Source organism: Triplophysa rosa, linkage group LG13 (assembly GCF_024868665.1).
Source record: "Triplophysa rosa linkage group LG13, Trosa_1v2, whole genome shotgun sequence".
Classification (NCBI taxonomy): Eukaryota; Metazoa; Chordata; class Actinopteri; order Cypriniformes; family Nemacheilidae; genus Triplophysa; species Triplophysa rosa.
The window spans coordinates 20,248,737-20,272,396 of record NC_079902.1 but is presented as its reverse complement, the minus strand read 5'-3'; the positions used below and the strand labels follow the sequence as shown (position 1 = coordinate 20,272,396).

The window sequence follows — 23,660 nt, the reverse complement described above, 5'->3', positions numbered from 1 at the left end:
TACAAAAGGTTTTAAGACTTCTAAATTGAAGACAGTCGGACATTTTTAGTTATGCCTGAATTCAGGCTCAAATCAATATCTATTTTTAATGTTTATTATTAACACATGTATATATATCAGTATTTTACGATATTTTTAAATCAACACATTTGCTAATAATAATTAACAATACAAAATTGGAGGATCACAATACAAAAGTCTTAATGGTTTAAAAAGATTTCATTTTCTTTAAGCACAATACAATTTCTTAGGTTTCTGGCAGATTTTGTGACAGGACCTGATTTAAAAAAAAGATAATAAATAGAAACCTGCTTGTCAGTAATACTTATGTACTGAAATCTATTGTAATTAAGTTATATATTTTAATGATATTGCGTCTCAATTCAAAGGCTACGTCCTCCGGGGGTGGCATTTTTTTCGGCCGCATACGTCATCGAGATGTATCATTTATTTGAGAAAATCAAACGTTACATTTCAAGGCTACAATGATTACGTCTTAGGAAAAATAAATGTTAATTTCATAATGTTTTTTTTTTTTAACTCAAATGAGACAACCTCGATGACTTACGCAGCCTTCGAATTGAGACGCAGTTGTTGTTCCACCGGTGTCCGCGTGCGGTCGCAAAAGAGCGGTTTACGCGTTGACGTCACAGGGAATTTCCAGTAAGGAAGTCAAACTGTCTATTCAAACGGAGCTGTTGATCTCGACATGATTTACTGTAGTCGCTCGCGACCGGTTATTAAATTTAAGTGATCGATCGGTCTTTTCTCATCCCAGCGGAGCTTCTGCATATCCACGACCATCGTCATCTCTGAACTGACTTTCTATCATCTTGCGTGAGTTGGCTTCAGGGCAACATGGCGAAATAAACCGAAATCTTGACTCTAAAGCCCAGATCCCGGCTGTTTGATGTTGATGTTGATCCTGAACCTCGGATATTTACGTTAACGTTATCAGGAAAGGTAAGCGACCCGAGCCCTTGAGGATCGACGCTTGTTGTCTTTGAGTTGCCCGTGTTGCCATCTAAAGGTTGTTGTGATACTGAACTTCCTACTTAAGCCAAATGCACATTTCACCTGTTTGATGAGATCGTTGGGTAAGTACGAAACACTTATGGATCATTTTCTGTTGTGTCAAGTGTCAAGATCCAATAGAAGACATTGTAATGTTGTATGTCATTTACGCTGACTGTGCTCAAAAAACCTAAAACCTAGTAAAAACTAGACGGCACATTTGAGCATCATGGTACTTAACGTACAAGTAAAGTTACTAGTCTATTGTACAGAATTTGCCCAAATCGCAAGTGTATAGTCAAGCAACCCACTCGGTTATGAGACAAAGCCGTTGTGTACAGTGTGACTGTTTGTTTTAGATAAGTTTATTTTATACCAGTTTGTTAGACAAGTGAAAAGAGGAAAAGTCTTGTCAATATTTGATTTACCTAACAAAATTAGTTTGAATATGTTTATGATACGTTTGATATTATATGAGCACGTCTAAGAGCTTTGCATCACTTGTGTTCTTTAAATAGGAGTTATTTTATTCATGGCTTCATACATTTTGGTACCACTATTCACACCCTTTACTATATAAAGCCTTAAAATATAAAATATTTAAGCATTGTTTGTTGCGTGAATAGCACACTTGATGCAGAAAAGGCCTAGTGTGATACCTTATCTTAATAGCAATTAATGCATTGGACTTCTCTTTTTAGGAATTATGGCTGGAGATGATCCCTACCTCTCGTCTCATGCAGGGGTGAGCAGTTTTTCCTGCAATGTTTTACCTGAAAAACACTTTTTTTATGTTTTTCTGTCCTTTTATTTTGTTAAATGAATGTTTAATTGTCATTAGCAGCACATGTGTATCACAGCATGAACCATGTAATTTCACTTCTGAGGATTAAAAGCAAACCTCAGATCTCTGTGCTCACCTTCAGTGTTGTTTATAGCAGTCAGATATAGACCTTTGATGTTCAGCGAGCCTTATAGTAAGTGATTGATTTTGAAAAAGAACATTAATTTGTGTAAATACCACAGGAACAGACAGGAAGCGTCTCTTAGAAAGCTGAGAGGCTTTTACCTTTTCCTGCTTTTTGTGGTTGCGTCTTCAACACCCTAAATTGTCGTTTTGGTTTAGTCTTTTTAATAAAACTGAATAGTTTGTTACATTGCCTATTAGTTATTCACCTCAAACCCAAATTCATGCCTGCTCTGCTAGCCTGTGCAACACTGAAATGAAGTCAGAGCTGTTTATGATCTATATTGTTGCTTAGAGACATGAACATCTTTTAAGGTCTCAATGTTTGGTTTTATATTATCTTTAAAGTACTTGGACCAGTTAGACCCGTTCAGAGAGGACCCAATATGGATGCCCATGGACCCCGCATATCAGCCCATGCAGCACAATAATTCTCTGAGGGCAGGTAAGAGTCTCTTACGACTGAGATTTCAGATTTGTCTGCCGATCAAGGTGGGACGAGTTAACATGCTAAACTTGACAGAACGGATGAGGAAAGACTAGCCCTCAGTTCCCCTTTTCTTCTTGTTCTGTCCCTTTCTTAAGTAAAATAGTCCTGATGATGCGTACAATTTTGGGGGGCAACACAGATTCTTGATCGTATATCGAGTGGGCTGGTGGTACAGGAGCAGATATGGGTTTTCTTCTCCGTTCTTTGCTTCCTCATTGGATTGCAGAGACACAGATGTCTGTCGACCGTGAACCGCTCCTCACCGCTGTGTGGTTGCTTGAGAAACCCTGTTTGAGATAAGTGCCATTTTGAGGCTGCCACCATCGACAAGTGCTCTTGATCTATCTGAGCGCGCTCGTGAACTGCCTTGTAGTGATTATGGGTAGTGTAGATTTTTGGATTCCCTTTTTTGTAAGATTTCTACGTTAACTTTATAAATCGATTTCTCCTTGAGTTCAGCGAATCTTTGGTTTTGAGGTCTGCTTTAGACAGTACTTCATCGAGACTGTAACAGGTGAATTGTGTTAAAAATATCGGGTTGAATTCATAATATCTTTTTAAGGAAGCATCTGTCCGAGGTCTGCATCATAAATGCAACAAAAAAAAGGATTTGAAGTTTTATAACTGAGTTTGAGCTGGAGAAGGTTCAATTCTGTAGGTTTGGCAGCTAAATGATTTAGCGTCGCTTGATGAAGGATGTGGTCTCTGTACAACACAGGAAGAGGAAGAGGCTTGCGCTTCTGTGGAAACACGTAGTACAACGAGAACTCTGGCCTTGAAATATCTAAAGAAAACTCACAGCAAATCTGCTTCACGTCTAGAAAATCCACGAGATTAAGGGGATAGTTCATGCAAAAGGAAAATTCTATTATGTACTCGTCCTCGTTTCATTCCAACTTGTATGACTTACTTTCTCCTGCAGAATACAAAAAAAGATTTTTTGAAGAACCAAACAACAATGTCCCCCATTGACTTTCATAGTATTGAAACAAAACCACTGAGACATTTCTCAAAATAGCTTCTTTTGTGTTCCACAGAAGAAAGAAGGTCAATGACATGAATGTGAATAAATGATGACAGAATTTTTATTTTGTGTGAACTGTCCATTTCAAGGCACAATATGGAACAATTTTGTCATGAAATATCCAAAAAGCCACTTGCACAGTGGAAAATATTTCATGTAGTTGTGTACTTACATTAGCCCAATTATTCCCAAGAATGTGCAAATCCAGAGAAATTCCTATTTAAAATAATGGCTGAAATATCCTGTTTCCGGTTGTAGAAACTACGGCAACACGCAAATGCGGAAGTGGCGGTTATACAGCGTCTGGGACGTAGCTATTTTGTTGTTCAGTTATGGATTACGATTACTCGTTGGCGAGTAAAGAAAATCCAAAAAAAACGTAAAGGTAGGGCAAATGAGGCAAGCAGGCTCATGGACAAACGTATGAATAAAACAAGGATTAATATCGGCGTGACGTTTTCGCTTCGTGACCAACTTGGACTCGACAGAGACTCCGCTCTCGCATGTGTTTTAACAGACGGGTAACTTACTGTATGGGTTATACTGATAAAAATGCAGGTATATTGCACTTTATTTTGTACTTCAGTGACGCAATGGTAGTGTAATTAAATACAGCACAAAAATATGTAGCCTATTATGTATGACTATTTTAAGGATCCAATAAAAAACATTTTAGTTATCGTCATTTTAAACCCCGTGTGACTTTCTTTGGACTGCGAATGCAAAAGATGAGGATGAAATAGTCTATTGAAAATTGCGAAAAAATAGCAAAATCTCACCCATCCATGTTCAAATACGACACGTGACAGCACCTATTGCAAAGTCATGTTGCATGGAATATTTTTAACGTTAATTCATTTAATAGCAAAAGCAAAACTAGCATTTTCATGTGAACTGTTTCATAAAGTGTAGTTCCTTGAATATTTGTTGTATTTGTTTTCATGCAGTTGATGCACCTTATCTGCAAATCGTCGAACAACCAAAACAGGTAATGCACAACACAGCACGCTACTTAAAATGCAATTGTTAAAAAGCTCCAGACAAACAAACTGTTGTGCAGAATCTGGTAGCTATAGCAACAAACAGTAACAAACTCAGTCCTAACGCAGCAATAAATCTGACTTTGTCACCTCCAGAGGGGCTTTAGGTTCCGTTATGGATGTGAAGGCCCCTCCCATGGAGGACTCCCAGGGGCCTCCAGCGAGAAGAACAGGAAGTCCTACCCGCAAGTGAAAGTAAGTTCATCCTGATAGATCTCTGTTGACACCCTGATATGCCCCGTTTTCTTACATATGAGATTCATTGGGAGATGGCCTGTAGAAAAACAACTTTGTTGCAGTTTGCTGTCTTTGTTTTTTTTAAATTATATAATAAAAAATCTATTGAATAGACTGTGATTGGTATTTATTTCAGAAAATGTAAATGTGGTTTGACATCGAGTGCCGTCTCAGCAGCGGCTCTTTCATCAGCCGATAAATAAAGCTTATGCAATATTTGCTAGATCACCCGGCTAAAAATAGTAGCTTCTGCTATCGCACTGCTTATCCGTGTTAGGTCAGTTACTTTCAATGTCAGTGGCTGAAGGTCAGGAAGCAAGAGAAAGGAACTAGAGAAAAAGCTGAGAGCTTCTGTTCTCTTTTACCGTGTTCTCCGTGTCCGTTTGGGAATTTCCTCAATGTGTCACCGGGGTAATTAGTGGGAAGATTTTAGTGTATGACGTGGCATGAGAGGTGTGTCGCCCACTCCGACACACACTGACGTGCAACACATACACAACACACACACACACACAGCGTGCTTTCCACATACACCTGCTGGTGGGCTTGGCTGAAATTCCAGTTGATTGATGTTATTTTAAAATGTGCATGTCGATAAATGATGCATATGCTGTTGTTTGACATTTTTTATCAGGACATTCAGTTTATCGCTTTTATATTTGAGTTTAACTTACGCTTTTGGCTGATGTGCCCTTCGTTTATGAAATGTGTCAAATACAGTTGTTTCCTACAACAGTGTTTTTTGTAGTCATTTTTTCAAGTGGGTGTTACGTTTTTATCGCGAACGTCACAGTGTGTTTTTACAGTACACTCATAACTCAGTTCCTTGTGATATGACGGCTTTAATATGTTCATCACACGGGTTTATTGTAGAGATTTCCGGCGTGAGGAACTTCTATCATTGCTCACTGCAGGAGGAAATTAGCTCAGCTGTTTTTACCTTTGTTTGACTAATGGTCCGATCGGAGAGGGAGGAGATAATAGTTTACGGGTGTTTGTGTTTGTTTTCATATGTTGCATCAAACATATTTCATCAAACACTTTCATCTTTCTAGGGTGCCCTTGTCTATATTCTTTGATATTCGACGGGTATTTTTTTCTGGAGGTTGAAATTGTTATGCGCGCGAGTCATTTCGCACCAGAGATTGTGTCTTCTGTTCCCCATTTGAACTTTACCTATAGAAACCACCACAGTCAAACCACACACCCTGAAGATTTTCATTTCAACCAAAGGAAGAAACATATTTTTTTAAAATAATATTTAGGATTTACTCTGAGGCTGAGGATTTTGGTTTGTATTTTCTGTGTTTGTTGTGCTTTCTAAAGGATGATGATGTTAATGTAAATGGCCAAATGATGTTGTGGAAATGTCCACAAATGATCCACCCACTTTTCACACGTATGCAGGGAATCCCCCCACAGAAATGACATTATCATACCTGTGACAGTCTTTGCTGTTCTGATCTTAAATCAGTCAAATCTGACTGTCCATGCAAGTGATGAAATCAGTCAAGTCAGTGAAGGTTCAGACGGTGATCTCAATATCTGTGTATCTACATCAATTGATGTAGTAGTGTTAACAATGCCAGCGCTTTTTTGTTTAGATAGGTATTTAGGCAGACATGTATAAGTTTTGCTGGACGTTGTACTTTATATAAGTACACCTTAGTCCTCCGCAGAACACAAAAGAAGATATTTTGAAAAATGTTGATAACCGAGCTGCGGTGGTACCCATTGACTTCTATTGTATGGTGGACACAAAACCAATGCAAGTGAATGGCTGCCATCACTGTTCGGTCATCTTCTTTTGTGTTCTGCGGAAGAAAGAAAGTCATACAAGTTTGAAATGACAAGAGGGTGAGTAAATGATGACAGAATTTTCATTTTCGGGTGAACTATCACTTTAAGAACATTTTTCAGAAAATTTCTAATAATGGTAATTGTGTTTGTTGTAATCTATAATTATTTAGTGAACATAATTAATAAGTAATATATCATTCATAATTATTAAGGTGTATGCTTAACTCAAGGTGTATGCTTAAATGTTTGAAATTACTTTTGTTGACAAAAATATAATTGTGCCAATGTATTAGTTTCTTTCATTAGAAAACAACACATTTATTTTTAAATGTTTGAAATGGATGACCAAATAATGAAGATATTTTTTATTGAAGATGAAGATTTTAGCAAATTCTAGTCAAAGGCAAGTTTGTAGCTAAAATGTAACAATTTTTATTCATTTTAACTGCTTTTATTTCAACAAAATTCCCACAGTTACAGTTGCGCTACTTTATAGTTTTCATGAATTTTCTTAAATGCTAAAAGGGAAAAAAATGACTAAAGAATTTTGGCTGGTAGTGTAGTCCATCAACATGAAGGCATATACAGGCGTGGAAGAAATTAAGAGATCATTTCAAAATTCCAATTCCATGTGTGTTTAGGTAAAATGATAATTTTTGAAACCGTATTTCTCCCAAATTTCAAATAAAAATAATGTTTCTATTTGCATTTATATGCAGAAAGTGAAAACTGGAGAAACAGGTCAGAATAACAGAAAATATGCTCTGTATTTTTTCAGACCTCAAATACTGCAAAGAATACAAGTTCATATTCACTTTTAAGCAACACAACAGTGATATTTCTACATGTATTTACTGTAGGAAAAGTACAACAAAATTGTATGTGATAACCTGGATTTTTTCATAGTTTTCATGTGTCTTGTCATGCCGTCAGTCTTTCACATTGCTGTTTAATAACTTTATGTGACTCCTTAGGTTTGACTGGACTGGAATGGCCACAATACACCTAGAAATGCTGAATAAATTAACATTTGGAATTGTCTCTTACTTTTTTTCTGCAGCTGTATCTGCTTTTAAAATGCCTTGAACATGCAATGTGTCCTTTTCCCTGATCTGTTGTTTTATTTGTTTGTGTCCAACAGATCAGTAACTACCAGGGTGCGGCGCGAGTGGTCGTTCAGCTGGTGACCAACAATCAGGAGCCACATCTCCATGCTCACAGTCTGGTGGGCAAACAGTGTGAAAAGGGAATCTGCATCGCTGACCAGCAGCCCAAAGACTTGAGCATCAGGTCAGAATTGATTCCTCACCATCAATTCAAAGCATTTCAATCCTCTTGTTCTGATCCTTAAAAAAGATAAATTATGTATAAATAACATTCTGCAGTTTTCCCAACCTGGGCATTTTGCACGTGACAAAGAAGAATGTGAGTAAAATTCTGGAGGAGAGGATGATCGAGGCCTACAGGATGGGATATAACTACGGCGTATACATCCATCCTGACATCGATACCCTGCAGGGAGAGGTCCGCATGCCCAGAGAACTGACAGGTGTGTGTGTGTGTGTGTGTGTGTGTGTCTGTGTGTCTGTGTGTGTGTGTGTGTGTGTGTGTGTGTGTGTGTGTGTGTACGTAAAATATCACCCTTGTGCTCTTAATTGACACGTTTAACTCTAATGGACCCTTAGACCACCTCCTACATTTGGAGCAATAAATGTGAATGTGTTTCAGATCACGAGAGGAACCTGATAAGCACTGCGGCTGCTCAACAGTCAAAGGAGATGGATCTGAGCGTGGTGCGCCTAATGTTCACGGCATTCCTGCCTGACAGTGATGGAGGGTTCTCTCGCAGGCTGGACCCGGTCATATCAGAGCCCATCTTCGACAGCAGTAAGTCTCCTTCTGAAGTAGTACACTGACTAGGGGTCCTATTAAAGTGAAGTAAATACTTAACATATGAACAGTAGCTAGTAAAAAGATAGAAGTAAAAAATCTTTAGTCAATTAAATTGTAATGTAGTTGCTTGCCTCTAAACAACTACGCTGTGCATTGTGCCAGATATTAAAGATGAGGTAACATGCTATTTCATGCATTCTGACTTTACACTGTTAAACGTGCTGGCTTCTCAAGCTTAACATGGTCAACTTGTCAAAAAACGAGTTGAATGTATGTCGTAGTATTTCTGTGCTCTATTCACTCCACCAGGGTTCGTACAGGTTTCGGAAAGTTTTTTTCGAACATGGATTTCCGTTTCGTAACAATGTTTTTTAGTCCCTTATTGGACTATTCTCCCGGAAAAGCATGCCCACGCATCATCCAGCAAGCAAAAGAGCACCCCCACGCGCGAGAGAAAGAGCACGCCCACGTGTCAACCAGCCAGCGTGAGAAGGAGCACGCCCATCAATGCCGCTTCACTCGGCTGACGGAAGTTTAGCTGTGTTTGTTTGCTCACTGCATTTCGGTGATGAATGTTATATAAACGGACATGAACCACACTCTGTAAGTTAAACAAACTCATATGTCCGTGTTTTATTGGCAAACAACACAAACGTATAGTGAATCAATGCGATGATGTATTGTGTGCTCGTGCTGTAGTTCTGCCCCCTGCACGCCTCCAGGCGCTCGTCTTTTTCCGGAAATAATCGTACAGCTGTATCTTGTCTTTTATAAATTTGATCAAACAAAATACTCTTCGAAGATGCGAAGTATGCAATACTACTGTATAGGTCAGTCATCCTCAATTGGGGGACCGCGGGCCGGATCCGGACCTTTGCTTCGTTGCATTTGGACCACGAGACATAGCCTAATAAACCATTTAAAACATTTAATTGTTGTTTAAACTGAGCCGTGCGTCTACACAACGGAGAATCACATCACACGTGCTCTTAGGAACATTTATGTAATTGATTTGTTGCCGCTATATTATATCTTTATCTAGCGCCAAGCTGCCAAATGCGCTTCGTTTTAACCCTTTCCGCTCCGTGCGCGCTGCTTCTCTCCCTCCATAGACGCGCGCATGAAGAGAAACAGTTGTTTGGTCCCCTACACCCTTTAACCCTTCAAAGCTCTCACTCCGGAGGGTAAACCATTCGAAGGGCTTAGGGCAGGGGTGTCCAATGTCGGTCCTGGAGGGCCACTGTCTTGCAGAGTTTAGCTCCAACTTGGCTCAACACACCTGTTTGGAAGTTTCTAGTCTGCTTCGTGAGACCTTGATTAGCTGTTCAGGTGTGTTTGATTAGGGTTAAAGCTAAACTTTGCAGGACACCGGCCCTCCAGGACTGACTTTGGACACCCCTGGCTTAGCGCATAGGGATGAGCCCTTCGAAATGGAACGCAGGGCCTGTGAAAACCCAGGCTAAAGTCTCATAATCTAATTAATTTACTGAACTTTATGAACTTAATGAACTTTAATTGAATACCCTTGTTATAGGTACCCCTGTTATAGGCACTCAAGATTAAAGGCAGGGTGGGTGATCCTGTCCAGAAACATTTTTTGTCATGTTAGTTGGAACTCTCTTTACATCCTGATAGCAATCAAGAAGTCTAATGGTCAAATAATATTTTTATAATTATATATCGTCTGTGAAAGGCGTAGGACCAAAAAACGTTCTCCCAATCAAAACGTTCTGGCCGAGCGCTGTGACTGGTCATATGTACATTTTCAGCCAACGTATTTTGCATACCACTGCTCACCCTGTTCATGCAGACATCATACGTCATCAGTGCGCTCACGTCCGCTGTGTCAATGTAGGGAGAATGGTGGACAATCAGCAACAACCAAGCTTTCCTGCAGAACCGACAACAAGTAAATCTACAATACGAAAGTCAGTTTTTGAAAAAGCAGTGACGAAAAAACGTTTGGATCATGAAAGAGGAAAAACTCGAATTAACATCGGTTCAGCTTTTACACGATGGAGACAGCTCCGGCAGGCAAAGGGTCTGAAAGACGATACCGTGGTTGCTCTCTTTCTTTTGGACAGGTATGTACATGCTTCGAGAAGAATTTAATGGACGAAATACATTCATGTGTTTGGAGGAGGCGTGGTTTTGGACGGCGAATCACATAGAGGGTGGGATTATAATTTCAGTGCTAGCAGGCTAAAGTTAGCACCTTTCCAAATCAACCACCCCACCTTTAATATGAGATTGGCAGAAACTGCGTGTGTTCAAATCTATAAAATCAAGTTCTTCCTTGTCTTGACTTGTTTTGGGACCACGCCCTGCTCTGCATTTTCACATTACTCCATGTTTTTCATAGCATCCTCGAGTAAGAAATGCAAAGTGGTCATGGCCACTCATACCCGCACAAATACATCTGATGTTTCTCTACCTCAGTTTGTAAAGCAGCACATTAGCGACGCAAAGGTCATATGTTCGATCCCCATGGAACAACCATACCGAATAAAAATATGTATAAATAGATTGAATGCAGTCTAAATCGATTTGAATTGAAACATCTGCCAAATGCAAATGTAAAATGTAAATGGTAAACAGTGTAGTAGAATTTGTAGCAGGTTTACACCTTTCAGAAGCTATTGGCTGTACATAGATGTTTAAAGCACGCATCCTTTTCTTTATTTTAAGACACATTTCATTTCATAATCGCGCTGTGACTTTTGCTGTAAAGCTGCTTTGCAACCATGACAAAATGTAAAAAATATAGAAATTGAATCCATTGTTTTTATTATATGATGCTTTTGTTCAAAATCTTTAAGAATCTGCACGATCAAGAGATAAATAATCATTCATGTTCCGAATAACAATGCTTCTGATTGGCTGATTAATTTCTATAATCTAGTAACTGAGATTAGCGCTGCTATTGAATAATCACATGGTCTGTCTTTGGTTCTCGCTGTAGAATTTGGAGTTATAAATGAGTGTCGTTTTCCTCTGATTCTCCGTCACTCTCTCGGTCTTGTTCTCTCTTTCTGTCTCGCTTCTACTCTCACTCTCTCCGAAAGAGCAGGCAAGTATTTGCTTCCTCTATCGCACTGAAACTCTGCCCACACTTTCGATTTCCCCTCCCTTTTCTCATTTTTCTCTCCATTTCTCCCCAGCCCTGCTATGTTCATAAAATGAGACCACTGGGGTTCCCAAGAAATGAGAAACAAAGGCCCCCGCAGTAGATAAACAAATAACACTTATGTCTCTTGTGGTTTCCCAGAGGCCCCGAACGCCTCCAATCTGAAGATAGTGCGAATGGATCGGACCGCCGGCTGTGTCACGGGAGGAGAGGAGGTCTATCTGCTGTGTGATAAAGTCCAGAAAGGTTAGAAAACGCTAATGTCTATCTGAACCACATTGACCCCTGCAACTCATGGGCAGAATTAAGAAGCCGGTAGGGTTTTAAAGGGCTAAAAGGAAAACGGAATGTACTAAAGTACATACAAAGCTCTCTTCCCAGTCCACACAGACTATTTATGAATCTAAAATGAAACTGTTTGTTCAGAAATCAATCACAACCATGATAATACTAGGGCTTAGCAGTATATCAAATATCAGATAATTTCAGAATAATTGTGCTGAGAATGCTTGGAATGATGAATATGCCGCCTCACAAGTAGCAAAAAACTAACTTAAAAAGTGACACAGGGTAGATGATAAATAAGTCCTCAAAAAATGCACATTTGTGATGTGAGAATGGTTTGGTTTTCAAAAAAAAAACATCATTTGTAAGGTGTAGTAGCTCAACAAATCTTTTGCATCACCTCAAGCATCATCCAACAGACGCATGAGAGAATGCAAACGCACATGAAGGTTTAGTAAAAAATCTGTCTGATTTCTTAATTTGCTGTTTAAACGTGAATGTAAGCTTGTTTTCTTTACAGTATTCAAGATCTGTAAACATTGCATCGTTTTGACCTGTTTCAAATATCTACTAATAAATGCAAATAAAACAATATTTGCAATTTGTGAGGAATGTTGTCACTAGTTCACAGAATAAAACAGAAATGGACATTTAAAACTCTATCAACAAATTGAAGAGAAATTAATAGACCACTCCTAAATTATTTTTGGGTTTTCTGAAATTACTAAAGAAGATATTTTGAAAAACGTTGGTAACACAAAAAACGTTGGTCCCCTTTGATTTCTATTGTATGGACACAAAACCAATGCGAGTCAATGGAGACCAACTGTTTTCTGTTACCAACATTATTTTAAATATCTTCTTTTGTGTTCCGCAGAAGAAAGAAAGTCATACAGGTTTGAAATGTCAAGTGAGCGTGTAAATAGTGGCAGAATTTTCGTTTTGAAGCGGAACTATTCGTTTAAACGTACCTAGAAATAGTAAATAGTAATTTCAGAAAAAACTAAAATAATTTAGGAGTGGTCTATTCATTTCTCTTCAATTTGTTGATAGAGTATCGACAACATTTGGAAGTATTTAAGACTTTAGTTAACTCACACAGCCCACACAACATTTATTATTGTATAACTACCTTTTTTACATATCACAACCTATTTAGAAACTTGGTGGTCGAGTTGTTAATCATTTAACATCCAAACATACAGGTGGCTTTAATATAGAAGTCTAAAAAGTACAGATGATTCATTCAAAAGGACAAAGAAGGTCATGTAAATCTAAACAGCTACTATTTTTATGCACAAAATCTTGACTAACATTAAATACTATATAGGCAATAATGAAATACGCATGGAACACCAATTAAACTTCTTATTAAAAATGTTAATGTGATGTTCGCATGACACGTGATGTTTTTGGTCTCATATCAGACATGTCAGATCTTCTGAATGAAGCCACCTGCGTTTGAATCAGACCACCTTCAAAGTGCTTTAGCCTTTCACCTGCAGACGATAAACCAGCGTCTTTCCTGTTGGACGCTTGGTGCCTTTCATGAAGGAAGTTTTTACTGCAAGTTTTCAGCTGGATGGGAATTCCCCATCTCGTATGCAAATCAGTGGGCACCAGGACAGCTAGAGAAAGTTTGCTGTCAGTTATCAACTGACCTGCTCGCCAGAGCTCCTGTCATCTTGTGTTTCCACCTGTCTGATTATCAACGGCTTTACACTTAATGAATGTGTCATCTTGTCTCGTCTCTTTATTTCTCTTCTTGTTTATCACATTATTAGCACTAATGTACAATAAAAATATTTCATACAAAAAATCATTATCTGAAATTTTCCATCAGTAAAACTTGCTTGTAGAAGACTCGAAGCAAGAAAAACTCAGTTCGGATTATTCTTTGTGATGGTTGGTTTAATTTAATTTTAGACAGCATTGGCCATAGGATATTTATTTCTACAGTGATGGTTTCTGACCACATGTCAGTATTGTGTATCGGATTCAATTCTTAAAGAACTTTCTCTTATGTGGTAATTTATTGATTTTGCGGAAGTAAAAGGTGTCTCATACTGACATGTTTTAATATGTGTGTGTGCCTTTTGTGCGCGTGTGTGGCAACAGTACTTCCTCTTTCTTTCCCCGCTGGTTCTTTGTAATTCTCATTTTCCTTATGTCTGATGATGTCATTGTTGTTTGTTTGTAATAGATGACATTCAGGTGAGATTTTATGAGGACGATGATTCGGGTTTAACCTGGGAAGCCTACGGAGATTTCTCCCCCACTGATGTCCACAGACAGGTCGGTGTAAGATCAAATAGTCCGAAAAAAGCGACAGAATTGTGTATTTAGTATTCGTGAATGTTCATGTTGTTAAAATCGATGTTCTGTTTTTCTTTCTTTGCTTCTTTCCTCAGTTTGCCATTGTCTTTAAGACACCTAAATATCGGGACCAGAACCTTCAGAAGCCCATCTCTGTGTTTGTCCAGCTTAAGAGAAAATCGGACAATGAAACAAGCGAGCCCAAACCGTTTACCTACCATCCACAGATCATAGGTATGGTCTAAAGCCACACTGTTCTATTTTGTTTATATTTATCTTATTGTGTCAGTATGTGTATAATATAAGCAAAATCCTGGCCCCCTGAATCTTTCTTTTTAAAACTGTGTTTAGATAAAGAAGAAGTGCAGAGAAAGAGACAGAAGACCCTTCCCCACTTCCAGGACTACAGTGGAGCAGGAGGCGGAGCTGGGGGCATGTTTAGAGGAGGAGGAGGCGGGTCTACAGCAGGGGGCGGTCCCAGTGGAGGAGGTAGTGGAGGTACAATATAACATTTACGGGGGTTTTTCACCAGTTTGATTCAGTGCAGCTTGAAATATAGAAAGTTGCCAATGTTGCCTGAAGCATTTTATAGTGGATGATTTCGTTTTTTATTGGATACTTTTTAGTTTAACCTGTGTAATGGGTTTATTTTCTAGGGAATTACTTCCAGGGTTATCAAAATTATAACAATTACGGGTCTGGATACAACTTCTCTCCAGGAATGGGTGGAGCCAGCACAAGCATCAAACATAGTGAGTGTCTGTCTATACTGTCAGCTAATACGCTGGTCTTAAAGGTATAGTTCACCCCAAAATAGGAATTCTCTCATAATCTCATCATTTATTCACCTTAGTTTTCACAAAAAAACACAACCAAAAAGATATTTTGCATGAGTGGTTTTTTGTCCATACAGTGGAAGTCAAGAGGGACCAGTGTTGTTTGGTTACCAACATTCTTCGAAATGTTTTCCTTTGTGATTTGCCAAAGAAAGAATATTTATTTTATTATTATTATAAGTCATATTCTTATTTTGGGGTGAAATATCCCTTTAAATGCATCATCTTCGAGAACATAGCTGATATAGCAAATTCTGATCAACTTTAAGTGGTTCTTCTTCCTTTCTTCACCGGTAAGATTGGGACCAAGTTTAAGACAAACATTGAATGTTCTTTCTCCTCTGATATTGTAGCATCTCAAGAACCTGTGGAAGACAGCGATGAAGACAGCAACAGTGATAATGATGATGGTCCGGCAGCAGGTGGTGTGGTGCGAATCTGTGCCCTGCCTGAACCTGCTGATCACGGGGTAGAGAGTGAAAATACAGAGCCTATAGAAGATCTAGAGTCGGATGGCCCAGGTAAAGCATATAAAATTAACATGAATAATTGTTATTATAATTCATGGGTGATGCTGACTCGGGCATCATTTTATCCCTGTTATATCACTATATGGGGGCAGAAAAAAAAACTTTTTTTTGTCTTTTTGTTTTGGTCTTTCAGAGTGTGCGATTGATCCACATTTGGCAGAACTCGCGAAAAAACAGGCTGAAGCGCTCTTTCGGTACGCTCTAAGTGGTGATCCTAGAATGCTTCTGGCTCCACAGCGCCCCCTAATGACCACCCAGGATGAGAACGGAGACACGTACGTCTGACTTATCAAAGCTCAGAATTCTCAAGAAGTTCTGTTTTTATTAAACACTGCATTAAGAAACATTTCTCACCCCCAAAAAACTGCTCTCTGTGTTTTGACCTTCGCCGTCTGTTTTGTCTGATGTAGAGGTTTGCATCTAGGGGTGATTCACAGTCAAACTGATGCCGTGAGAAATTTAGCTCAGATCATCTCTGCCCTTCCTGGAGCAGATGTGCTGAACATGAGAAATGATCTGTACCAGGTATACCACAAACCTACTTGCAATACAGTACAATACAATCTTTATTTATCGCTGCGTGTCAATATAATTTTCACATTGGTGCTGCCCTCAAAGGCACAATGATGCTAGCTCGAGGTTTGTAACCAAATCGGCTATATTTTGTTAACAAAGCCAGATCTTTAACCACTATTTTATAGCACTTCACAGTGTTCAACATTAGCCAATAACATTCTCTCATCTATCCCAGACTCCTTTGCACCTTGCGGTGGTGACGCAGCAGAAAGAAGTTGTGGAGGCGTTGATGGAGGCCGAAGCGGACGTCACGCTAGCAGATCGCAATGGAAACACAGCTCTTCACCTGGCGGCTCAGCACAAGGAGGCAAGCGTGCTACAATCGCTGCTAAAGCATAAATCGGCGCTGCGGTTAACTGGCATCCCTAACACAGCAGGTACACTGGACTTCAAGATCCAATGATGCTTTTAGGGGTTCGATCAGAAGCTCAGGTGTTTTGACGTATGTGTCTCGTGTTCTTAGGTCTTTGCCCGCTCCACCTTGCCGTCCGGGCGAACAGTTTGAGCTGTGTGAGGGCTCTGTTAGAGCGTAGGGCCGATGCGGAGGTTCAGGAGCTCACATGTGGCCGTACGGCACTTCACCTGGCCATAGAGATGGACAACCTTTCTCTCTCAGGCTGTCTCCTGCTTGAGGTACTGTTCAGCAGCTCCGTCTTGAATAGTTTGGTTGCTGTGTTCAATGTGGTTATACTAAATGTGCCATAGTTTTCAAGTACGGCTATACGTTTTCCCCTTAAGTCCTATAGGTTGAATGACACACGAAACATTTTGTCATCACAGGGTAATGCGAATGTAGACAGCGTCACGTATAATGGATCCACCCCTCTGCACGTAGCCGCAGGGCGGGGCTCAACCAAACTGAGTGCACTTCTAATGGCTGCAGGTGAGGAAGTGTCTGTCACACTTTAAAATCGGCATGAAATTAAAAATGATCATTCTAATTGTTTTACACAATGGTGAAGAATTTATTATAAATTATTTATCCATGCACATCATTATTTTGTAATCTTTAATCAAAAACGTTAACCTTCTCCCCCTCTTGAAACGACCTCTCTTCACTTCTGGTCACAAGGAATGGCGCGAGGGCGGGGCTGCAATGACTGACAGATTGCAAACTGGCGTTCAAATCTTTCACCTTTTAACGATCCAATCACTTGTCGGTGGATGAAATCAAGTCCCGACCTACATTTCTTTTTCTCATTTCAGAAGTCGTTTCACTCGGATATACGTCACGATACGGAAAAAAAGACTATAGCTACTTCCGTTTCATGACGACTTTAAGTTTAATCCTTATGCTGGGTTCACACAAAACGCAAAAGAATCGCATTCCTCACTCTTTATTACTCGCGGGAATAATTTGTTATTTTGCGAGTGACGCAAAAAACATCCCGTGAAAAGCAACTTCACGTGTCAAACAGTAGGTGTCAATGACTCTTCCCACGAATTTATTGTTCAAGTTGAATTTTTTCAACTTGCGCGGAAGATGCGATTGACGCGTGCGTCGCCTGGTGCGAGGTCGCGTCTATTCGCATCTTTGCATTTACTTTGTATGTAATTTACTCGCGCAAATCGCTTAATTCGCGTTTGGTGTGAACACAGCATTAAAGTTCAACCAGCAATCTTTCAGTTACGGTAGAGATCTTGAGCCAACAGTTCTATCTCTCTCTTCTGTTTCCTGAAGTGTTTGTATTCTCTTTTCAGGTGCAGATCCACATAAAGAGAACTTTGAACCACTTTTCTTCAAAGATGATGAGACGTGTGCTACATGTGATGAGGAGGAGGAAGACGAAGGATATATTCCCGGGACAACCCCTCTGAACATGGCATCATCCCCAGAGGTGGGTCATAGGGCTACACATTTGGATTGCTGTTGTATTATTATGTAATTGTATTGTCGGCTGTCTTTGGTTTTGAAAGTTTATACATGATGTTTGTTTTATGTTTTCAGGTGTATGATATTCTTAACGGACAGGAGTATCAACCCACTACTGTTGTTGTACCACCACAAGGTATAAACTCCTAAACTAGAGTTTAGGATGCATTTTCATCTTTGTGATTTCGTCCAAAAAAAAAAAACACTTTAAAGCTGCAATCTGCCTCTTTATCACCACGTTCGAAACAAAATTGAAGCTTACTCATCTTTATGTCAGTTGAACTTAAATGACATCAAACTGACATTTACTGTCAAATTGTGCCTGATTGTTTAAATTATAAATCATTAATTATAAGCTTATTTTTGACCAATAAATACAGATTGCGGCTTTAAATAACACAAATAAAACAAAAATGTTCCGCTTGATCTCAAAGTGGCCAGTTTCTGCATATGTCATGTTAATCTTGAGTACTTAGAGAATAGTATCGCACCCTCCAAATATCCGTTGAGTCTTTAGTTGGATCACATTTATAAAAGACAGATACAGCTGTACGATTATTTCCGAAAACATACGACGCGTGTGGGGGGATGGGTTAGGTTTTGCCAACAAAACACAGACATATGACTTAGTTTCACTTACCACGTGCGGTACATGTCCGGCATCTTTCTTTACCATCGATCAGCGTTATATCCACCGTTTATATAAAATCCCTCACTGAAATGCAGTGAGCAAACAAACACAGCTGAACTTCTCACGATCGCAAGAGTAACGAGCAGCAGCTGCCCACAGCGCAGCCAATCTTGACGCAGCGCAGCCCATCTTGATGGTAAGCGGGTCTTCCTATTGCTCCTTGGTTGATGCGTGGGCGGGCTATTTCTTTCGCCTTGCCGTGGGCGTGCTTTTCCAGGAGAATTGCCCAATAAGGGAATAAGAAAAGTTGTAACGAAACGGATTTTCATGTTCGAAAAAAACTTTCCGAAACCTATACGAACGCTGGGGGAGTGTATCGAGCTCAGGAATACAACGTCATACGTCCAACTCGTTTTTTGACAAGTTGACCATGGCAAGCATGAGAAGACGGCACTTTTAACATTGTAAATAAGTCAGAATGCATGAAACACCGTTGCACGCCCCCTTTAAAAATGCGAATGTGGCTTCGTTTGTGTCTTTGTGTGATTTGCATGGCTTGTGATTGCAGGTGACATGGGCAGTTTGAGTTGCGAGGTGAAGCAGGACCTCTGTCAGGCGTTGGAGGAGCAGACGGGAGGCTGGGAGAGTCTGGCTCATGCTTTGGGACTTGGTATACTGACCAGTGCATTCAGACTCAGCTCCTGCCCGGCTGGAAAGCTGCTGGACAGCTATGAGGTGAACGCAAAAACACGCTTATATTAAACTGATATTAGTCTGCACCTGAGCAGCAGTTTGCAGATGTTACAGTAATTTTGAAGTAACATTCCTACAAACACATTTGCTTTCCTTAAACAGATTTAATTTTTTGTTTTTTTATTAGCATTCAAAACTGGACATCTAAGTCTCACAATATCTTCGTGTTATTTGCTGGTGGTCTCTCTCCTCGGCAGGTTTCTGGGGGAATGGTGCATGATCTGATCGAGGGACTGAAGCAGATTGGGAACAGCTGTGCTGTAAGTTTATTGCAGTCTGTGTGTCAGGAGACTGAAGCCGCACAAGCACCGCCTCAGCTCGCAGGTACGTCACAGAAACTCGTATTGTTTGGTACTGTCTATATTGTACATGTGTTTCTGTAGGATGATATGACCTAGGGGTTAAAGATCAGGGCTCGTGGTTCATGAAACATCACTTTTGCACCTTTGACTCTAGGTAAATCCTGGAAAGCTTTTCCTGTGATTGCTGTCAAATCCCTGCCTTTTTTTTACTTTCTTGATGCGCACCTTCATGGCCTTGCGATCAATTCATTGCACACTATTTCAAAGAAAAAAAACATTCTTTCGAATCTTTCATCATACTAATGCTGCGGTCAGACTTGACTTTGAGCAGGCGAAATTCGTTCGGGCGGTGGTACGAAAATGGGCTGGAGCGATTCCTACATTTATTACATATTCTGTATTGGTCTCACGCACTCACGTGACGCGAATTCGCAGGTCAGAGTTCACCAAACTTGAACTTTTTATTTTTTTATTGCTATATAACACACATTAACAAAAAAAGAGAATCACCAAACTTGAACTTTGCTACACAACGAAATGCGAAATATCGTCAGACGGGCTTGTGTTTCCGGTCTGACGCATTCGCATGCATATGAATGGAAGTAAATGGAACGAAAAGTCAAGTCTGACCGAGGAATAAAACGTTTTCTGTATCTGATAAACATTCTTTTCTGGATGACATCATCAAGCACATTTGGAATGTTTTACATGAGTACATTTTATAGTTTGAGTGAGACACGTTTTACTACTGTACTCATCTCTTGTGAAGTTCCCCTGGTTCCTTACAATAGCATCACACGTTGCTGTCCTCTCGCATTGCCTTAAGTGAACTTAACTGTGATGTCAACAATAACAGCCACTTCCACTGCAGTGTGAGGGAGTTCCCCATGATCTCAGGGTGACCCGCCACGCTGTGGTAGTTTGCGTATTTTGTTGTTTCTGGGGAAGTGGACACTTGAAGGGGATTCCCAGGAAAAAGAACTGAAAGGAAGATAATGGAGTTCAGGTTTTTGTCTCCAACACTAGAGCAGTTTCTTTTAAAAAATATTTCCACCTTGCTGTCTGTGTTAAAGAGTTGCCTTAGTCATCCACACGGTCGAGTGAGTGTGTATGAGCCAACAGGGGGAAGGTTTTTCTCAGTTTCTTTCTTGTGGTCGCTGGAATTGATGGAAGAGAAAGAACTAAATGATTGTTAAACTGTAGCCAACTAATCTTGTTTCACTGAAACAGTTAGCCATGAGTGGGTTTTACCCTGGAAGATTTTCTTTCTTCCATTGAATCACAAAGAAATATATATTGGAAATTCATGCTGGCTTTCATGATTAGGTTTTGCTCTTAGTATTTCAGGTTGGCCTTAATATGCTGCTAAGATTTTTTGCAATGAAAAAATGCATTAAATGTAGAAAAGTAGGATCAAATGTGGATCAGTTCTGTATGAAATATGAAATAAAAAAATTCTACTTGTGAACTTTAATAGCTGTGATATTTACAGTATAGATATTGTAGTTAAGCATCCTTATTGAGCATTTTGCTGTCTAGATGTACAAAGTTTTGTTGGATTTTTATTGACAAGTGCATTAAATAAAAAATGCTAATATAATATATAACTAGTAGTATTTGTACCCCACTGTAAATAAATTGAAAAATAACGCAAATGGAAATCATGGTTTATCTAATCTGATTTTAGACAGTTTAATAACAATTGTTTTTGTTTAGTGAATAAAAAGTGTTATTGTATTAATATTTGTCTGTCTTTTCTTCCAAAATCATTTGTCAGGTGCAGAGCTATATAAGGCCATTCAGGGTTTGACGTTGGGCCGCCAGCAGGAGGAGGGGGGGATATGTGACAGCGGGGTGGAGACCTCTTTCTAGAACCCTAGCCGAGGTTTTGCTGACTCATTGTGTGTCTGATTCTGGTCCTGGGCAACCACACTTGAGGCTTGACCCTTAAGACCAGCTTCTCCCTCCTCACTACATCAGCATTGCCACTCGACCTCAAGACACGCCTCCAAACTCTTTGATTGGCCACTGCCTGTTGTGGGTTCTCCTCAGTCACATCTAAAATCCAAATCTGAGGCGTCCTTAAAGGGATTTTTTTTAGCTTTTAATACGTTAAAAGCTCTTATATTATTATTTTTTATTGTAAGAGATGATGTCTTTGTTGTTTTTTATATTCCCAAGTAGCTGTGTTTTTATTTGTGGTTGAGTGATGTTTTGACTGAACCCAGATTTTACGTCTACAAAATCCCTGTGCAAATGTATATTTCACACTTCTATCAGGAAACTTCATATTTAGGTGATATACAGTTTTATACCTTCTCAGTTCTGGTTTGCTAACATGTATTGCATGAGAAACAAGTTGAAAAGAGTTTGGGTGCATTTTCAGCTCCTAGTTTGATGAGTCTACAGTGTTCTCAAATAGTTTTTCTTTTTCAACAACAGCACACTTGACCATATCTTTATAATTTAGCTAACGTTTTAATGCGATGTTCTTTATATATTCAAGTGCAGACAAAGTCTTTTCTCGTAGGTGTGGATAATGCAAGACGTTCAAGTCAGTATGAGGGTGAAGACAATCTAAATATTATCCCAAAAGCAGAGGAGATCTACTAGGTCTTTGACCTTCTAGATCAGGGGTGTCCAGTCCTGCTCCTGTAACTGTCAAGCAGTCCTAAAGAACATGATCGACTGATAAAGATCGGTACAGGTGGTCTAGACCAATCAGATCTGTTGTATGATTTAAAGGTCTTTTATAAATACATTAACCCCTTAATAAGAACCCAGACATTAACATTGTTCTGCTGTGACGTACAGCATTATTTGGGCTGGGAATTGAGCTTCTTTATTTGTTTAGTGGTGCTACCTGCAATTCCTACTGTCAGCTGAAAGGTTCTGTTGAAACCAACAAGGTCATAAGCTTTAAGAGATTATTCTCTTTGATTTCTTCACATATAAGCAGTTTTAGTCAGGTGCAGTGATTCATCTGTGTTATATGCGATTTTGAGTGCGTTTCACTAGATTGTTACGCGTGTTATTTGTGTGTGATTTATACAGACTCTCAGGAGCTGGATGGAATGTGTTTCTATCCCGGCAGCCCTTTATTAACTGTATGTAGTACCATTTGGTATGTTAAGTGATTAATCTCATTCCCTTCTGCTGTGTGTAATCTCAGGCTGTATAAAACACAATAGACTCCAAGGAAGCTATGTATTGCACCACAACATATACATTTACAACGTTGTAGAACTGATTCAGGATGTTCATGTGCTATGTAAAATTCCATAATAAATACCATTAACAAATCCCACAGAACCCCAAACCACAGGTTTGATAGGCACTATGATGTATGTTTGGCTGTAAATTGGTAGCTATTTATGTCTGTGGACCCTGTGGGGGAAATGTTTATGCTTTGTAATTGGTTTTATTGTGATGCCTTTTATAATAAAATCATTCATTGTATACTACTGCTTTACAGGTTTGTTTTTCCTCTGTAATCTTTAATCCTTTGCATATTGTTTATACTTAGCCAGTAATTGGAAAAGCAATTTTCAATTCGTTGTGTTGTGAAAACACGCCAGCAGATGGCGCATAGCATTTGTAAATACATTTTCGATTTTGTAAAGCAAACCCGTCATTTTCTCATAACACGGTCTGTCAGATTATCTGTCTATTTTCTATCTCTCTCTCTTTGTAGAACTATATTATAATCACCCAAATCTGATAGCACATACGTGGGACAGTCCTCAACAATTAAACATTACATTTAAAAGTCCCCGTGGGAAAAAGATAGATTTATAAAGGGAAAACCTAAAAGTCTCTGTAAAGGCTGTGATAAATATTAGAGATCCCCAACATGGCAAAAATAATGTACTGTGTGTATGTATCGCTGTATGTGCGCGAGAACTTGGGGGCGTGTGTTTTGCGTGGAACCCTCTCCAAAGAATATCACGTCAATACGGAATTCCG

At 39.4% G+C, this 23,660-nt stretch overlaps 1 protein-coding gene across 3 annotated transcripts; it reads left to right on the top strand.

Moving 5' to 3' along the window:
• The first annotated feature begins 631 nt into the window (after nt 1-631).
• On the top strand, nt 632-23,158 carry nfkb1 (nuclear factor of kappa light polypeptide gene enhancer in B-cells 1). 3 transcript variants are annotated; one of them, XM_057348834.1, is made up of 24 exons: nt 632-1,097; nt 1,716-1,759; nt 2,330-2,426; nt 4,443-4,483; nt 4,632-4,730; nt 7,714-7,862; nt 7,958-8,121; nt 8,301-8,459; nt 11,734-11,838; nt 14,081-14,172; nt 14,289-14,427; nt 14,545-14,682; nt 14,850-14,945; nt 15,383-15,550; nt 15,693-15,834; nt 15,970-16,084; nt 16,311-16,512; nt 16,599-16,768; nt 16,916-17,018; nt 17,837-17,973; nt 18,084-18,144; nt 19,208-19,374; nt 19,590-19,716; nt 21,472-23,158. In XM_057348834.1, exons 1-24 carry the CDS (start codon nt 1,085-1,087, stop codon nt 21,564-21,566), a joined length of 2,823 nt encoding a protein of 940 aa, XP_057204817.1. In that variant the 5' UTR covers nt 632-1,084; the 3' UTR covers nt 21,567-23,158. The 3 variants fall into 3 exon arrangements, with proteins under 3 accessions (XP_057204817.1, XP_057204816.1, XP_057204818.1); XM_057348833.1 differs by having other exon boundaries at nt 633-1,097; nt 14,545-14,691; XM_057348835.1 differs by having other exon boundaries at nt 634-963; nt 14,545-14,691.
• The last annotated feature ends 502 nt before the right edge of the window (nt 23,159-23,660 follow it).

Bases quoted from the DNA above. Each gene is read 5' to 3' on its own strand.
- nfkb1 (XM_057348833.1), top strand. The intron at 1,760-2,329 runs GTGAGCAGTTTT...TTATCTTTAAAG, and splicing joins ACCTCTCGTCTCATGCAGGG to TACTTGGACCAGTTAGACCC. The intron at 17,019-17,836 runs GTGAGGAAGTGT...TTCTCTTTTCAG, and splicing joins TGCACTTCTAATGGCTGCAG to GTGCAGATCCACATAAAGAG.